This window comes from Pseudopodoces humilis, chromosome 7, assembly GCF_049639895.1.
Source record: "Pseudopodoces humilis isolate 2021_Gansu_Grassland_sample_001 chromosome 7, ASM4963989v1, whole genome shotgun sequence".
Lineage (NCBI taxonomy): Eukaryota > Metazoa > Chordata > Aves > Passeriformes > Paridae > Pseudopodoces > Pseudopodoces humilis.
Genome location: NC_142206.1, coordinates 33,767,688 through 33,786,112, shown reverse-complemented (window position 1 = coordinate 33,786,112; position 18,425 = coordinate 33,767,688). Strand labels below are relative to the sequence as shown.

Below are 18,425 nucleotides of genomic sequence, written 5' to 3'. Positions count from 1 at the left end.
ATTTTTCTTTAAATCCACTATATATTTGCTAACAATTTATCTAAAGAGTTCCTGACTCTTAAACCCCCACCCCAATATTACTCTAAGATACTGGAAGATGCCAAAGTACTGTGTGTAAGTTTCTTGAACAGAATAAACATCATACCTCAGAACTCCTTTTTCTATTGCAGCATTTACTGAACTACTAATCATACCTTCTCCAGAGTAATATTCAGTTGGTACAATATTTTCATCCCAAATAATCTTCTCTGTGGGATAGAGAGGCATCTGGTTGAGTTGCTGAATTTGAGATATTCGTCGCTCATGACGGGAAACCTAAAGAAAGAACGCATTTCAAACCTCTCTAAGTCAAAAACGAACAATAAAGATACTTTTGAAACATAGACAGTAATTCATAAGGTGGTCACTTGCATTTTTTCCATCAATATTTTCCAAATTAAATATTTTAATATAACTAAATGCACACAGTGACATCAGAAGACGAACAAACACCTAGTCCAACTATTGGTATAGTATTAGAATCAAACAATCATTTGGCTATTCAGCAGACCAAAAATGCCACAAAAATACTCAGTCAAGACTCAGCAGAGAATCAACTTCAAATAAAACTTACCTTACTTTCCATTAAAAATATGGTCACTACCTAACATGCTCTTTCAGTAACAGTTAGTCTTTATTTCCTCTTTGGGACACAAAAAAGTCTATCCAATATTATAATATGTTATCTGAACAAGTATCTCTCCCTGGCATGCATAGGCAGCATATCACTACTCTCTGATCCTAGAAAACTACATTAACAACATGAACAATTTTTTAAGAAATCAAAAATCACAAAACAAACTTATGAAAGAGACTTTAAAAAACAGCTATGCTATTCCAATACTGCTATCACATTAGAAGGCTACAGTAATATTGGTAGACCTTGAACATCCAAACAACCGTGATGCGCATCAAACAATATTTCAATTTAGTTTGAAGCCCAAATAGGTACTGAATATCTAGATCCACTTTATCAGATATTTTTTTTTTTTTTGGATGGGATAAAAACTTTATCCAAAGAACTCAAAACCATTTCCAAGACCCTCCTTATTGACCTAAAACCCCACACATTAGTTTCTCATGGAAACTATATTTATGAATAGGCATTTCCAAATACTTAATTTATATAGTTTTAAACCCCATCTTAATATGCCAATTACTGCTATAATACAGCTGTGGTTCACAGATGGTTCACAAAACGTCCTAAATGACTACTTTACTACAGTGTAGTTGCTGGACGTAGCTATGCTTCGAGTTTTTAATAGGAAAAAAAATACATTAAGCATGTTTTTACCAGCAATTCCAGCAGAAACTCCTTCTCGTGGCTCGTGTCCTGCCCCTCGGCCAGCGGCGGCAGCAGACACAGGTACGACGCCACCTGGTGGAGAACGTTGGAGCTGCACAACGAGCGGAAAAAAAAGAAGCCTCTGTCACACTGAAAACGGAGAGAAAACAGCTGCTTTTTCCTTAAAGAAAACTCCAACTGTCTGATCCGACCACAGAGAAACAATTACGGGCCAGGCTTTTAAGTGAAGTTTGTGCATAAGGTGTAAGCTGAACCTCTCACCTACAATAAACACAGCAAGGGGTGGATATTTTTTATTGTTTCAAGACCTGACAAGGAACTAAAAAAAGCACACACTGCCTTTGTCAAAATACATACTGCTATTCCTTTACCCACAGCATTTACAATATAGTACAGTTAATGCAGTGGCATGCTTTCATGATTTCTGTAGTGGTTCTTCTGTAGAACAGAATTCAAAAAGATAAACAAAAGTTAGAGGCGAACTACCAGTTACGCACATAAGAAGTTAGAAGGAAAAAAGGCTGGAAATTTGTTAGATTTAATCATACTAAGAAGTAAGAATTCCAATTTCAATTTGATAACTTACCTAAGAGGTCCAAACAACTTCACCAGAGCATCACGAGTATCTACTGCAGCTACATTTGAGAGCGCAAAGTCATATAACTCTGGGAAATGTGCAAACGCTGCTCTCTATAAAAAGATCCATGCATGAAAACTAGATGTAAGCATATTCATAAAACTATTTAGTAACAGTTTAAATACTTAGAAAAAAGCATAGCTTCTTCTGATTCATAACATGAATCACTCTACCAGGACAGAAATACAAGCCAGATTAAATCTCCATTTTTCTCAACACCATCTATTTGTTACTCTTCCACTGCTGACACGGTATCTTTCTTATACACCTTTCTACCAGCATTTGCTGTCATTACAATAAAACATAAGGGAGCAGATATGTAGCTTTGCAGGCAACTAAGAAAAGCAAGGAACAAATTTAACTTAACCACGCTCCCTTGAATTGTTCTGTTAAAACTGATGGGAACAATTCTGAAGAGTGTGAGTGAATTTGTTCAAGGGACCACTGTAGGCACATGTACACCCTGATCTTGAGGAAATGCTGCCACCTACTGCATCACCACAGGGTCCTACAGCGTTCTGCTTTCCCGTCTCAACAGGCTTAACGGGAACAATCCATTTTGGTAACACAAAGTCCAAAATGCTGATGCTTTGCTAGAGCATATTATTTAGCTGTAGTCACGTCCACGATACTGAAGCATTACATGTCTTTAATATGGTACAGGCAGTCAAGCTACAGCTATCCCTGTGACTCAACAGGGAAAATAAAGGGTTTGATTTGGGAAATAACCTCATGCCTATTCCAAATGCAAATTAGACTAGAACAGCAAAACCAAATCATCTGTCTCTCATAAACACTTCATCTTCTGCTTACCTGTAGAGAAGTAATTCTGTCATAGTGAATTGTAGTCATCTCATTCTCTGTCAAAGCATTTCCAGTCTGATCATTGATTTCAAAGCCAGTGTAGAATTTGAGCATATCTAAAAGCTGAGACATCATCCATATAAATTAGTGCATTAACATTAAGAGACACCCTACTACAAACAAAACCAGTTTCAGAGGACAAATGCACAACCAAGAACTCCTCAAAGTTCTAGAAGAATTAGACTAAGGAGTGGTATCTTAATTTTACACTTGGCTGATGCACAAAATAGTTTTTGTTAGGTATCTCATCTGCAAGCCATCAGAATTCCAGTACAGTCCACAAGCAATATGGTTTCTTGACATACTAGGACTTGAAACTGAAGCTGATCACAGTAAGGTGATCAAGCCAGAGGCTGTCATTGAACCCAGCTTACAGCTTGCTGCTACCAAAAGGGAAAGGCCTTGTGCCCTTCTGCCATCTTTGCTGCAGCTCTGAAATTCATCCTACCTTTCAATGGGATTATTTAACTTGGAGGAAAAAAATTATTCAGATGTGCTGCTGGCTTTATGTTCCATCAATACTGACCCTCAGAGAAAAAGAGTAAGTGCCAGAGATGGGGGACAGCAAGCAGCAGGAAAAGCAGCTGAGATGCAGGAAAGAAGACAGATCTTCAGATCCTGCCATAAAAAAAACAATGTAGTAGCTATGAGTGAGTAAACTGAAAGACAGGAGTGAAAAACAGCTGCACTGCAGAACAGTGAGAAAAAATGAACAAGAGGAGAAAGCAGTGATGACAACTTCTGCTATGTGTGTGGTAAAGCCTGCCAAAAGCTGTACTGTTTTCTAGCTTGTGCTTTCAAGAACTTCTCAAAAACAGAAGCAGAAATATTACTCTTCTCTTGTGAGACCCCACCTGGAGTACTATGTCCAACTCTGGGGTCTCCAACACAAAAATACCCATGGACTTGTTGGAAAACGTCCAGAGGAGTTTACTATAGGGCTGAAGCACCTCTTCTGTAACAACAGGCTGAGAGTTAAGTTCTTTACATAACCTAAAGGGAGCTACAAGAAGGATGGAGAAGGACTTTTCACAGGACATGTAGTGATACGACAAGAGGGAATGGCCTTAAACTGAAAGAGGGCAGATTGAGATTAGATATTGGGATAAAACTTTTTATTGTGAGGATGGTGAGGCATTAGAACTGGTTTCCCACAGAGGCTCTGGTTGCCCATCCCTGGAGGTGTTCATGACCAGGTTGGACGGGACTCTGAGTAACCTGATCCAGTGCAAGGTGTTTGTCCATGGCAGGGGGGTTGGAAGTGGATGATCTTTAAGGTCTGTCCCAGCCCAAGCCATCCAGAGATTCCATGAAATGTAAGAGCAGTCACACACATAAGTACAGGTACGAAAGAACTTCCGTGTGAAAGATTTAAATAAACATGTACTTTGCATCCAAACAAAAGCCTACCTTTAATAAAAAATAAAACAACTGCAGCATTCATAAAAAAAGGGAACAAAAAAACTCTTTTCAGGAGCTTTGTATCTCACCTGACAGAAAAGATGACCCTCCTTCTCTCTTTTAGCAAGACTAGACAGGTAACAGTGAACAACAAGATGGGAGTCATCCAGCACTGTATTAAACCAGCGCCGTGTGGGAAGCAAAGCCTGTGGTAAATAACAACATGTTAATACAAGCAACTGTTTAAAAAGTAAGAAATCCTGGCTTCTCAGAATTTTCCATTTCAAGAAGGTATATTAAGATAGATTGCTGCAGTTATTTGCATATCTAATACCCTCACAGAGGTATTAAAGCAGCATTTATGTATGCCAAGACACTGGATTTATGCAGGTAGGCTGCTATGAACACAGTCAGTCCTTTATGTAACAGGGAGCATGGCACGAATCTGCCTTTAGTGAGAATACATCCTGCCAGTAAAAAAGTAAATTAAACAAAGCAATTATTCCACTAGTAAGTGTCTACATAATGATTGTGTGCTACAAATGATATATCAAACTGCTTCAGCATTGTTTCAAATGTCTGTTTTCAACACTAATTTAATGAATTTTAGTCTTCCTTAATGAATTTTTGTCTTCCTTAAAATTGCAAACTGTTTCTTCTAAATATGATAGGGTATCTTCTCTCCATTGCAAAGTACTCAAGTACTTTTCAAATCTTCAATAACAACAAAATAAAGATCTTTTCTTCTCAATGTAAATAGATTAAGCTGCTATATGTAGCAACTGTTGAACAGCATACAGTAAAAGATCACAACAATTCAAGAGAAAAATTAGCTGTTCTCTACAGACTGAATCTAGAAAGCCAAAAAGCATCAGCACGGTGATTAGAACGAAGATGAAAAAATAAAAGAATCTGTAGTAGAGAATGTTGATTGCTCTGCACAATAATTACAAAAACAAACTCATAAAACTCTAAGAACTCTCCATTGAATCATTACTTTCAAATTACCATATCACCAGTTTTGATGGCAGTGTATGCACTGCAATATGAAACAGTAATATTCTGAAATAGGCTTTAAAACAAGTAAAAAAAGCCCATTAACACAGTACATGCTACAAAGGCAAAAAGACTTGGAGTTACAGCTAATTTCTCATTTGCTTGTTCCAGTCACTTAAACAGGCTTTATAACCTGTCTGAATTCTAATCTTTCTGCAATATCTAGAGAGAACCAGTATTAAATGCATTGCTTCTAAGCATTTTAAGTCAGACTGACTTTACCTTCCAACATATTTTCTCTTACCAGAGAGTATTACATACATAAGACAGCAAGCTCTAATTTAAATTAATCTATTGCAACTACAAGCACAGACTACTTCAGTGATTTAACAGTCAGCCTGCAGAAATTCACCACAAAGACATTTTAAAGTTCCCCATGATACTGTTTCAGAAAACTCTGTTACTTCACAATGCCTCCTGAATCTGAAGTTACTCTAAATAAATAATTACTCATGGAAGAAATTGTAAATGAGAGCCTTTTACTTTTAATACTGGTACTGCAGTGCTTAAAATTGTCTCCTCAGTATCTGCTGAAAAATTTCACAAAACCTTGCTCCTTGCCTTATTACTGTAACGAATGGCAGATCACCAGAGCTACTACTTCTGAATAATGAACTCTAGTCAAACAGAAACAGGCTGCATTTCAAACTACTGCTGTTTCCTGGGATTTAACCCAACAACACAAAAGTGACTTTAAGTGACTTGTTATACACTGGGAATAATAATTCTGAATTATTCCTACCAGATTAAAGCATCACACATTTTCAGAAATTGCCAGTATTATTACCACTACTCCAATTAAATCCTCTTCACTGAGCACTTTAGGATCCTAGCTTTGTCTAAGAATTCAACAGGCTTATCAACACTGCTGGTCAGTTCCCAATATGGATGCAATGGTATAACCTCTTATTTACAGACAGAAAATCACTATAAAACTATCATTGGCACAGCTGTGACATAATCACCTCCTATTTGGAAAAAGGCTGTAAGAATTAATTTAGGCACTTAAACCCTAGAAAAGTACACCTGGAAATTGGCTGAATCAATTTAAAAACCTACCTCAAGGTCTAGCATGAGTTCAATAAACCTCTCACAATAATGAACTTTGTCCATAGAAATAGGACCTAGATAAAAAAAAAAAATAAAAAGTTTAAATTGATCCACATTAGAATATATTTACACTTGAACAATTCCTTAAAAACTAAATAAATGCTACAACTATAAAAGTATTAATTTTATTCTTGTTAAAAGCTATTTAAAACATTATTCTCTTTTTAAAACAATCCTTTCTTATATTAAAAATTCTTCTGGTTAGCAATGAAAGAGTAAGAGAACCAGAATTTCAGAAGTTATTTTATCAGCTTTGAAAAACCTTGGATGTAACATGCAAAAATGCTCACTTCCATGAGATATTACTCGCCCATTATGTTTGTTAAAAACTATTAATGCCAGGTACTCAAAAATACATTCTTAAAAGCTACAAAAAAGATATGTGCAAAAGGCCTTGACAGTAATCAAAGGTACTCAGTGGTGACTACAAAAGGGCCTTTTGAAGAACACACCAAGTCTCCTTTAATAACTTTCTTACAGGTTCCAAAGAACTGTTAAAGTAAATCCTCCTAAAACAGGTCTAGCATAATTAGGAAAACAGAGGGGATAAGTATCCTTTCTAAGGAAGCCACATTACAAAATTCACCCTTACAGCTCAGGTAAGCGCTGAAGTTTGCTAAGAGTTTAAGTTAAGTTGGTTTTTTTTACAAAAGCAAAACTCTGAGAACTGATTTCACCCAAATTGTGCTGTGCTTAGAGCATAATAATCCTTTTCTGTTAAAAGGCTAACGCCTTCCTCTACAAACACTTTTCCTTTCTAAATCAGGCAAGGAGATAATTTTGCTTGTCACAATGACTCAAAGAGCAGTCAAATATTACAGAATTTCACTTCACTTAGGTTTTTGTTCTTATTGTAAATCAACAGTATGAACAGACAGAGCCTTAAGGTATCCATTTATACCACCCATTTAACAAGGTACCTAAGTATGTATGAAATGCTTTAATGCCATAAGGCTCTAAGCACACAATGAAGAGTAACAGTTCCCAGAAATATTGTTTTTACTAAGTATATACTGAACAGAAGAAGGTTTAAAGTAGCTTTTCACCGTTTCATTTTTAAAGTATATACAGATTTGAATATTAATTTTGATCTGAAATCCATGGAGGCAGGCACAGATTTCACTACAAGCCTGAACAAGGTCCCCAACCTCAGGCTGATATCCTAAGGACTAGTTCCTTCAGCAACACAAAAAGATTTTCACACAGATTACCAAAGTAACGTAAGAATCACAGTTACCTGAGACAGGTATTGACTTCAGAACAGAAATGAATTTCTGAATGAGCTGTGAAAGAAATCTTCTCTCTCGATATGCTCTAAAATGGGACATGTGACGAAAGAATTAATACTGTTTAAATGCAGACTAGAAGTATATTGCAACTTTCACTAATACAAAGTTAGCTGTTTCAAAATTCATATAATGGTCGTAGGTTGCTTTGAAACACAAAGCTGTTTAGATGATAACTTTTCTCTCTGCATTCAGGCAGACAGATTAGCAGCCTAAATTTTTAGGCAACAACCCATGCTTTTTACTGTGTCAAAGAGACAAAAGTCTTCTCCTACATTTTACCACATGACAACACAAAGGCACTGGAACACTTAATTTTGGTGAGACGGACACAGATTTATTGAAATACTTGCATAAGCTATATGCCTAAACATTTGCTAAAGGTCATAAAAAAAAGTGAGTAGCTACATGAATATTCTTTTAAGCTTTCATCCTTTAGTTTTAAGATTTGATATCACAAATTCACTGACCAAATAAAATACAAAGTTCTAAAATAGTATTTTGCATATAGACTACTGAAAAACAGAACAGCTTCCAGGAGGCCACATATGATCAATCCTCATTTGCCACAGGTTTTCAGAAAACACCTATTTAATTGAAAAGATTTATTTTAGCTGAAACACAATGAATGCATTAAGGAAAAAATACTTCTGTACATACTGCATTCTTGACTCTTCATCCATTTTTGCATCATTTTTCTTAATTAGATTCCAGAATTTTTTTAGTTTTGGTGTCTTCTTCAACTCTTGTTCCAGTCGATTCTGAAATGTTAAAATCATATTCAGTCACCAAGGAATCTTGTTTTCATGAGATAAAAATACATTCCAGTCTTATTATTAAAAATATATATAACAAACTTAAATAAAGAGCTGTTTCTGGCTATTCTCAGTATCACTGTAAAACAAAAACATAATAATGCTAGAGAGTCCAGCCACAACTAGATGTCAACTCCACTGCCTCCCTGTGATCTCATGGCCTTGTCTACAAATTGTAAACAAAACATTATATACAAATTATAAACAAAAAACCTTCATTTTCTGAAAAATTACATATAAACATTATTATATGGAAATTTGCAACAAACAGGAAAGAATTTAGCAAAGCACACAAAACTGAAATTCCATAGCAACACTGTAAATATTAGAGTTCCTTCACAGAATTCCATGAGAATTTACTTTACGCCTAGGAAACTGCTCTGCCAGTTAACAGTGTTATGCTTACAGGTTGTAGAGCCATCCACATCGGCAAGGAAATGAGCTGCTGCACCTGACCTCTGATCAAATCCACTTCCTGTTAGAAAGTTACAGATGATAAAAACTTTAAAAACATTCTTATGTTTTCTGATATGATTTTCTGTCTTACAAAATATATCAACATTAACATCTGACAAAAGATATTTATATTGTTCTATTAGATTAGACCTAACCCTACCCAGTGGCACCTCTGTATTTTAGGTTCTTTTCATGGAGTCTGTCAGTTCTTAATACTTCACCAGGGGCCCCATCCATGCAAGCATTCTTAGCACAAAGGCTGCTGAGAACTGATAGTCCTTCCTCAGTCATTTCTTACTCTTGAACTCACTTACTGTGATTTCTCTACTTGTTTTTAAGCTACTGTCTCCTGAAGCCCTTAATTTATCAAGTTTCTCTCACTTCTTCTACACTCTTTCCATTGTCTGAAACAAATCATTTTCTCCATGTCAGTTCAAATGTACTCTCTCCAACTATGCCTGTGATCAACTATGCCTGGATCCACAAAATTTTCCTTCTTTCCTGAGCAACTGAAAAATTTCAATTAACATCTTAAGTATGTCTTCACGTACAAACGCTCCATTCTCAGCACTCTGAAACTTCAAACTACAGTGCTCTTCACTTAAAACACTACTGTGACTATTCCTGCCTTTCACAAAAAAGGGCACCTTCAAGAAACAGTGTGCTTTTACAGGCATATTTTCACCAGCTTCCCTATCATTTTGTATCAGAAATGTGCCCTACAAGAAGGATTCTGTAGTCACAATCAAACTATTTAAAATGAAGATGCATTGTCCCATGGCCACTACAGAAAAATATCATCTCAATGAACAATACACACAAAGTTCAAGTTGGCTACTGGCTCCCAAAATCATTGCTAATCCCAAAATCAAATAATACACTTTCTATGTTGTTTTGTCTGAGAGAATTCTGTTGTTTGTGCAGACCTTGATTTTGAATAATACACCCCATGTGCAATGCAAATAAGGAAAAAGTCCAGTAGCAAGAGAGGTTGGAGAGCACTGCTTCATGTAACAGGTAATTGTAAATTGCTCTTCCTGCTTACTACTTAGGATCTTTAACCCTGTTTTAACTATAAATTGAGAACACAAATTGCTCTGATGCTCTCTTAAAACTAACTCACAAGAACTGAAGATAAAAATCACATCTAAACCTGGTTTCAAAAGTGAAAAGAGCCTCACTGCTTTTCTCAATAGTTAACGGAAATAATTTTGTGCTATTTCCTAGGCAAACTAAAAAGGGCACAGTAGTAACTAGTCTGTTTTAAAAATAAAGCTTAAATGTAAATATTTTCAAATATAAATACATAAATTTTAAAGTACTATTTTTAAAAGAAAAAATTTGTATTAAATCCTGTCTTTTAATTGTCTAACTGCCAATCCTCCAGTTTCAAGTCTTATCTATGACCTTGTGTCAGAGAAAAGCAAATGTGATGAGAGAGATAAAGTAAGAGTCAAAACAGAGGGTAAAAGCCCTCCGGTACCATGTCTTCCTTACATCAGAATTTTGCTTCATCTGCCTTATAGGAAGAAATTGCTCAAACTAAACTGCTGTTAACACAGAGCAGCATAAACACACTGGAAATATTTACAGCTACTTTTAACATACCAAACTATTGAAGCAGTGATCAAGGAAAAGCAGCAGGACTGTCTGTTCATGCAGAGAGTACTCACTCTCATCTTCGACCAGCGATGCTTCCAGTATGCGTTTGAAAAAGAAAGGAAAGTGTTCTGGCCTTTTTTTGAATATCTAAGAATAGAAGAGGAAGGCAATTTTGAGTCAGGTCAATACAAATAATTTCAATCTTCATTCACATAACATAGCTGAAGTTCTCTAAATTCATTTAAATCTATAAGAGAAGGGATTATTTTTTCTCATTTTCATTTATTCTGACCAGGCAGCACAAGTAAAGCAGACTAATGATATCCTCCTGACAAGGGATCCTCTCCATATACCTTCTGCATAACAGGTGATGCACAGGACAAACTAAACAAGAAGCACAGCTGAAGTCTTATGGGAATGTTCACCTGGTGACTGCACAGAAATACTCTAAAATCTCCCAGGTGGAAGGTAAACGGTAGGTTTTGGCCAAAGCTATGGCAGCTCTAAGTGACATGCAAAAAGTGAGCAAATAAAAACCACCACAAAATAATTATAGGCCTGGAACTTCCATTCAGCTACCTGAGCAGAAAAAAGATAAACTGAATAATCATCAAGATAAAACAGTTCCTTTACAAGGGCAGTCTTGTATCAAATAAATTTAAGTAAGCTGCTTGGAACATAGCAAGCACCTGTCATTTTACTTCTAGCACATATGCCAGAAGAAAAGCACACGGACAACATATGAGCAAGTTACTAAACCTTTGTGCTTTGCCAGCACTCAATTAATGGCACACATTGAAGTTAGTGTGCTTCTGAAATAATGACTGCATAGAATGTAAAACTAGACTTCCATTGTTGAGACAGCCCGTAAAACCTGGATTGTTTATAAAAACATTAAATAATTTCTAAACCTATTATTACCAAAAAAACCAACCCCAAAACCCAAAACAAAAACAAAAAAAAAAAAAACCCAACCAAATAATGTACACAAAAGAAGAGTAAGACTTTGAGTATAAAGCAAAAAAAGGTAGAAACCAAAATTCACAAGTTTTAAGCAAGACGTTACTGGATAACACATAAGACTTCCAGTGGTTCTTTCTTATATATACAGATACATAAATCCTTCTTCTTCTTTCAATATCAGAGCAAAAACTTCTCTTCAAATACCCAACCTCTGTCAAGTGCCAAAAAAAACAAATGCTGGTGATAATATTCAGCATCTCACAGCAGAACCAAGGGCTTTCACACCAGAAGGGATCAAGTGATTTTTCACCTGTCCTCTCCTTTCTCCAAAAAAGGACACAAAGTTTAAAACACCATATTAGATATTCCAGCTGAGGCACCATTTCCTTTTAACACTACAAGCTCTTCTACCTTCTGTCACTGTAAGTGAGCACACTGTAAAAGCTGCAACTTGCAGATCAAAGTCAATTCTAGCTGCAATTGAAATAAGTTACCTCCCACGCAGGGACATTCTCTCTGAACTTCTCATTCACCATACAGCAGATTGACATTAAATATGCCTTACTGGACACCTCTGGAGAATAATTCATCCATAGGTAATTTTCAAGGTACTGACTGTGAAGAGATAAAGAGTATTTCATTAGTTGCAGCCACCCACATAATCTGTCACTCATTTAAAAAAAGCAGTTACCCACAAGGTGTTTTTTATCTCCTACCCCTGAAAGCCATCTTCATAGTTTGTGAGTAGTTCTTCAAGTTACCTCTCATCTAGGTCACTGAAGCAAAACTTGCTAGACTCAGTAACTGATGACATGAACAATGTTCACAGAAAGGACAGGAACCTCTAACTCCGTGCTACTGCTGACATACAAATTCCAGAAGTCCATTGTCTGCTGTTCGTCAGTGTCAAACCCTTAACCATAATTTACATTTTCTCTTCTGCACTTTTTATAATTAAGATGCAAAAATCCAAGGGAAGTTTGTCCTTTTGTAGTTACTGGTACTAACTTATGGACTTGAGCTTTTTTGAAACAAAGAATGTACCTCAAACAAAAAACATCTTGTATTTTTTCTTAAGATTTGAGATAAAAGAGCCAAACACAACATAAAATACTGTGGTTTTAAGTACATATTACAACTATTATTTTACATCTTTTCAGACATACTCTAGAAGTTCTTCCAGGAAAGTCTAAAGCGGTTGTAAACTACTGTTTAAATAGATTTCCATTCTTTTTCAAGATGAGAAAATGTTAATGATGCTGCTGCAGCACAATTCATTTTTAACCTCATGGTAAGAGACATAATCAAAACCTTCTCTGATTTCAGTGAGTTCTGATTTAAGGCTTAACGACACATTCTAAATAACAGAACTAAGCTTTTCACTTATTTCATTAATACTCTCTTTCTCGGTGCTCCACTTCCACTAGAAATTGAGAATCATAAAACAAGACACTCTGACATGTTACTTACATTTATGGAATTATTTGCTCTTTAAATTAAGCTCTCCACACTTAATTTTCCTCAGCACACAATTCAAGGCCTTACTTAGTATGAATGAGTACACTACCTTCAAACTGTCTTACTGCCCTGCACTTGCTTCTCACCTTTACAGGTTTTCCAAATTTCCCTCCCATTAGCTTACCTGAATTCAAGAAGCATTATCTTTCTAATCGCAAACCTGAAAAGGAAAAATTAATCAATTAACACAGGAAAGAAAGCCTCCCACACACAGCTGCGTAGAAAATGGCTACATTTTCCCTTATTTCATTGTATAAGGTAACTTATAAACACTCAGTAATTATTGCTGTCCTGACATTTCCATGCAATAGCAACCAACTGGATGCAGAAGCAACTGCTGTTACACTGCAGAAGCTAAAGTTCATAGAGATTCATTAAGCAATTAAATTCACATTTTAAAGAAATTCATGTAGGTATTTTAAATATGAAGTCACCACTTCCAATAGCCTTGATGATATGAACTGCTAGCAGCTGAGAGTGTCTTCTGGAAAACTACAATTATATACTTAATCTGCTCATAATGATATTTTTTTCTTAGTGACTGGAAATGGAAGATTGCTTTGACTTCATATGACAAATTCTTAGATTGCTTTCATACAGGAATAATACAGAGAATTCTCTGCAGAGCTCTATCTTCCCAAAAAGCTCTAGCTACAGTCTGCACAGAGAGCTGCAGGATGCAGTGTATCTTGGCTTCGTCTCCCCCATCTAACAGTACAGTTCACTGAAACTAGACTTTTGCTTCATGAGTCTGGTAACAGCAGCCAGAACAGAGAAGGAAGCTAGAGGCAGTGCACTGTGCAACAGTTTTTTGGTTTTTTCTTCCTTTACATCCCTTAGTGACAAAAGAAGAGATCAGCCTTTTATACAACAAAACTAACATGAAAGCCAACAGACTACCAGGTAAAGGGTCTGAAAAATATTAATTCCAACCATCACATTTAAGGTTTATGGGCTTAGGAACTCTCTTGTTACCACATTCAGACTTTGAAATACCATAATGATTAAATTACTTAAATGTACTTGAGTAGTTTTCATCTACTTTCAATATATAGATGAGTTTTAACATATCAAACATTAGAAACAATTCCAGCATGGATAACGTTGGAATGGTGGTAAATAAGAGAAAGTAACTGGCATACTTACTTTGACCTGACAATTTCTTTTGTATATACATCTTCAATGACCTATGGAAAAAAATTTTAAAAGAATTTTATATACCCACTAATGTGGTTCAAAATGCATTAATACATTTTATTCTGAATTAGTTACTCTTTGTTTACTGCTATTAAAATACTTTCAATATTTTTTCTGACAAGAATGAAAAGAATCTGCACTTTAAGTTGAAACAGGCACACTTTGACATCACATAATGTGGAGATGCAGTTCAGCTGTTTATCCTAACAATATACAGTTCTAACAATCACAGACAAATTCTATCACAAATACTACAAAATAAACTGAGTCTAAACAGGGAGATTTAGGCAAACATCCACAAGGAAAAGAAACTTACCCTGCAGTACACAAAACCAAACACACCATGCCAAATTTTGAAAATTCAAAATGCACATATCCACCAGAATGGCAATAAAGTTGTCTGATGGACGCTCATCAAAGAAGCTTTTAGAAAGAATACCATTCTATTTAGAAAGAATATTATTAATTCCTATTTGATTTCTAAAAGTAAAATCCCCATAAGCATCTTTTAACCTCAAAGTAGATGTTCAAAAGTGTTTTGCCTGCATGAATCCTTGACCAAAATAAACTGAAAAGTATACAAAATAACAAAATACAAAATAAAAGGTATGCTACAGCACACCTTCCTAACAGTGCTTACATTTATAAAGTACAAATACATAACAAATTACAGTGTCTCAAGCAACAGCTGACCTTCCAAGCAGTCTCCTATAGTCTCATATAAAATAAGCAACACTAAATATTGGCACATGACAGAATGGTTGATCCACATTCTTCTACACCCCCAACAAAATTCCAGTAGAAGTAATTACCTTTACATCAAAAGACAATGTTTTCTTCACGTGTGGAGCCCAGTATTTATTTGCTAACTGCATAAGGAAAAAAAAAAAAAGGTTAAATACATACGTTTTCATGTCAATGATACAACATCTCTACAACATAGCCCATCCCCAAACTTCATTTCACTAGTATCTTGCTTAATTTCATATTATGTTAACTATGAGTAACAAAATTGTTTTCTAACAGCAACGCTTATCAACCATTTAGGGCTTTTATGCCTAAACCTCTTTCAACAGAAATGCAATTCTTTGGAGAAATTTCAGATGCATAGACTGCTATCTCACAAACATTTTCTATTCTTAAGTTATGTCTAACAAATCCATCAAAAATTAACCATGATCTTTCAGGAACTGCAAATCCCAAATGGCAAGTGATTATGCTTATTTGAGGAACCTGACAAGTAACTAGAGGCTATATATGAAAGTCTAGCATTTAAAGTTCTTTGCTGCAGCCATCACTTCACCGATATTCCTGAGCGATGATGCCAAGCGCTTCCTGTGCAACTTTATTCGAGATTTCCAGTAAAAAAAAGAAAGAAAAAACAAAAAAAAAAAAAAAGGAAAAACCACCAAAACCAAACAAACTAAAGAACTACTTATAGAAAATCACTTAAAACTTTCACCAACAAGGAACTCTGGGCAGTTTTTCACACGTTAGAACATGCCTTATAGCCGAGCGCTATAGTGTATTGCACTGATGCGTTTGGTAGCGCTTCTTTGTAAATCCCGCCGCTCTGGAAACGCGGGGGGAAACACCCTCTCGTACGTGACAGAGCCGTACATCTCTCGTCAATTACGACCAAAAAAGACCCTTTCCCCATCACCCACGGCCTACAAAGGCTATATAAACACCGAGGCGCCGCCGCCGCCAGAACGTCCCTTCGAGACCCGGCTGCGGCCCTACCTGTGTCACGTACTCCGCGTTGATCTGCGACACCGTGGGCGCCACGATCTTCTTCGGCGGGGCCGAGGACGCCGCCGTGGCCGTGGCCGCCGCCATGGAGCCGCCCGGCACAGGCCGTATCCCCCGGCACTGTCAGCCCAGCCCAGGCCGAGGGAGGGATCTCCGGGCCGGGAGCAGCAGAGGCGGGAACGCTTCCGGGGCCGTGAGGGCTGGAGCGGCTGAGGGGAGGGCGGACGGCGGCCGCGCCATCTGCTGCTCCCGCCGTGCCGCTGCAGCTCCCTCCCTGCACTGCTGTTCCCTCCCTGCACTGCTGCTCCCTCCCTGCACTGCTGCTCCCTCCCTGCACTGCTGCTCCCTCCCTGCACTGCTGTTCCCTCCCTGCACTGCTGCTCCCTCCCTGCCGCCGGCCGGAGTTCCGGAGTCGCTGTTGAAAGGCTGAGGGAAAAGGTGAAGGGGACTGTCAGCGCATTCAGCCTTCCAGCGCACAATGAATCCGCTTAGTCTCCTTTTGTTTTATGTGTCACTTAGAGCGCAGTTTTCTGTCTGTCTAATGTGGAAAAAAAACACACTCTTTTTAATGTCAAACAATTGCCACCGACACCCGAGCGTGGGTGAGCGCTCTGTCCGATCCACAGGCCCATTTAATTAGTGCCATTTACGTAAGAGCTGCACAGGATGGTCCTTATGGGGTCCCTTCTAACTCAGAATACACTGTGAATCTCTTGAAATGTGTGGAAGAGAGGCAAAGGTACAAGGGGGAAATGGTATGCTAAAGGAAGTCAACAGTTTGGAAATGCTTTAGAACGGTTTGCAATTAACTTATTCTATTTGGTAAACAGATTAATTAAGGAGGAAATTAACAGGCTCCCCAGGGAAGTTACTGTGCTTTGTTTCTAGGCTCATTATCCATCACCTGCCACTTGAGTACTTTAAACTTCCAGGCAGGTCCTATTGAAGTCTGTTTGAATATGACCTCCTTTGTTTTCATATCAAGGTGATCTCCATTTCATTTCTTCAAGCAGAGGTTAAACTAAATATTCTTTTTGAAGTTGAATTAGAATGTACAATGGGAATGGGAAAAGTAATGACAGTACCTTGAATAGGATCAGACAATGGCTGCATTCAAATAAATATGCCTACTGCATGCCTTTACTTTAGGAGATCCATGAAGATGAAAACCAGTAAAATTTAAAAGTTACAAAAGTACCAGTATCAAATTTTGTAAATAACATGGACTGAAATTTAAACTACAAAACAGTGATTAAAAAGGACAAAGGAATGTAAGTTCATTACTTACAGGGTGAAAATACGAAAGTTTCTGAACTGGCTTTCAGATGGAAGCCAAAAGTTTGATTTGTGTTAAGATGGGACAATTAGGAGAGGCAAATGCATTTTGGACTTTGTAAATTTTGTAAAAAAAAATTGTGAATTTTCTAGAACAGCCTTGCAAGGCTAACCTAAATCTTCTGGTTATGATGGATTATCAGGCCTGTGTCAAAACCCACAGATTTCCTTATGCTATCAAAGCTTTGAAACCTCAAGAAGGAATCCACATTTACCTAACTTTTGGCATTTGGGTGTCCCAGTGAGTAGATCAGTTGTCTTCAATCTCAATACAGTCAATATTGCAACAGAGGTCATTCCAAAGGGCAAACCAGAACTAAGTTCTCTCATTCTCTGAAGGAGGTTCTAATATGAGAAACTAATATTAGATGCCTAATGTTAGGCAGTATAATTACATTCCTCAGTGAAAATGTCAAAGTGGCAAAGATTCCCTCCCTATAAATAATATATTGAATTTTTCTCTATACAGGGTATTGTTTATTTTGAGAGTGCTGGGACAGTAGGGCTACAGATGAGTAACAAAAGTATAAATTAGCGCTTTGGAAAAATACATTGCTTTCATCCTCAAGAGCAGGGGAACCTTTAAAGAATTGTGGTGAGACCAAGAATAATGACACCTAGTGTTGTACCTTTGTCCCCATCTGCAAATCTCACCCCAGCTCACAACTGTCTATTAAGACTGTTCTCTTGAATTCCTATGCTCAGTTTCCCCCAGAGTGGAGGCACATCTGACACTTTCCACTCCAAACTCCTTTGTAATTGAGGAGGAATAAAACCCTGTACCCCATCATCCTAGCAGCCTTCTGTGAAGTTCTCCATCTCTCTATACTCATTGGCTTAACATGTCAAGAAAATCAAATATTCCTTTCAAAAACCTGTTAATTCATTCATGAACACATGCATTATTTAAAAGCCACATATTTGAGTAGATGCAGTTTTCAAGAGTATGATTCATTTCTATGCTGCATACAGTCCTGGTCAATTTATATTCCATGCTCCTTTCTTGCTTAATTAACTCCTCTTGTTTTGGATGCTTCACCTTCTATACTTTTGTAACCAGGAAAAATATGCTTTTCTCCTTTTCTTTG

The 18,425-nt window shown here is 37.0% G+C and overlaps 1 protein-coding gene across 1 annotated transcript in view; it reads right to left on the bottom strand.

Moving 5' to 3' along the window:
- AQR (aquarius intron-binding spliceosomal factor) overlaps positions 1-16,147 on the bottom strand; it is a 50,019-nt gene extending 33,872 nt beyond the window's left edge. Inside the window, exons 1-15 of the mRNA XM_005520419.3 lie at positions 15,994-16,147; positions 15,063-15,119; positions 14,200-14,240; positions 13,178-13,213; positions 12,030-12,150; positions 10,579-10,719; positions 8,921-8,989; positions 8,360-8,460; positions 7,651-7,727; positions 6,363-6,427; positions 4,337-4,453; positions 2,796-2,909; positions 1,932-2,035; positions 1,334-1,436; positions 195-315 (exon numbers count right to left, since the gene is read on the bottom strand). Of these exons, the coding sequence (XP_005520476.1) occupies positions 195-315; positions 1,334-1,436; positions 1,932-2,035; positions 2,796-2,909; positions 4,337-4,453; positions 6,363-6,427; positions 7,651-7,727; positions 8,360-8,460; positions 8,921-8,989; positions 10,579-10,719; positions 12,030-12,150; positions 13,178-13,213; positions 14,200-14,240; positions 15,063-15,119; positions 15,994-16,089 (1,363 nt within the window). The 5' untranslated portion in view covers positions 16,090-16,147. The remainder of the gene's footprint in view (positions 1-194; positions 316-1,333; positions 1,437-1,931; positions 2,036-2,795; positions 2,910-4,336; positions 4,454-6,362; positions 6,428-7,650; positions 7,728-8,359; positions 8,461-8,920; positions 8,990-10,578; positions 10,720-12,029; positions 12,151-13,177; positions 13,214-14,199; positions 14,241-15,062; positions 15,120-15,993) is intronic.
- Positions 16,148-18,425: the final 2,278 nt, after the last annotated feature.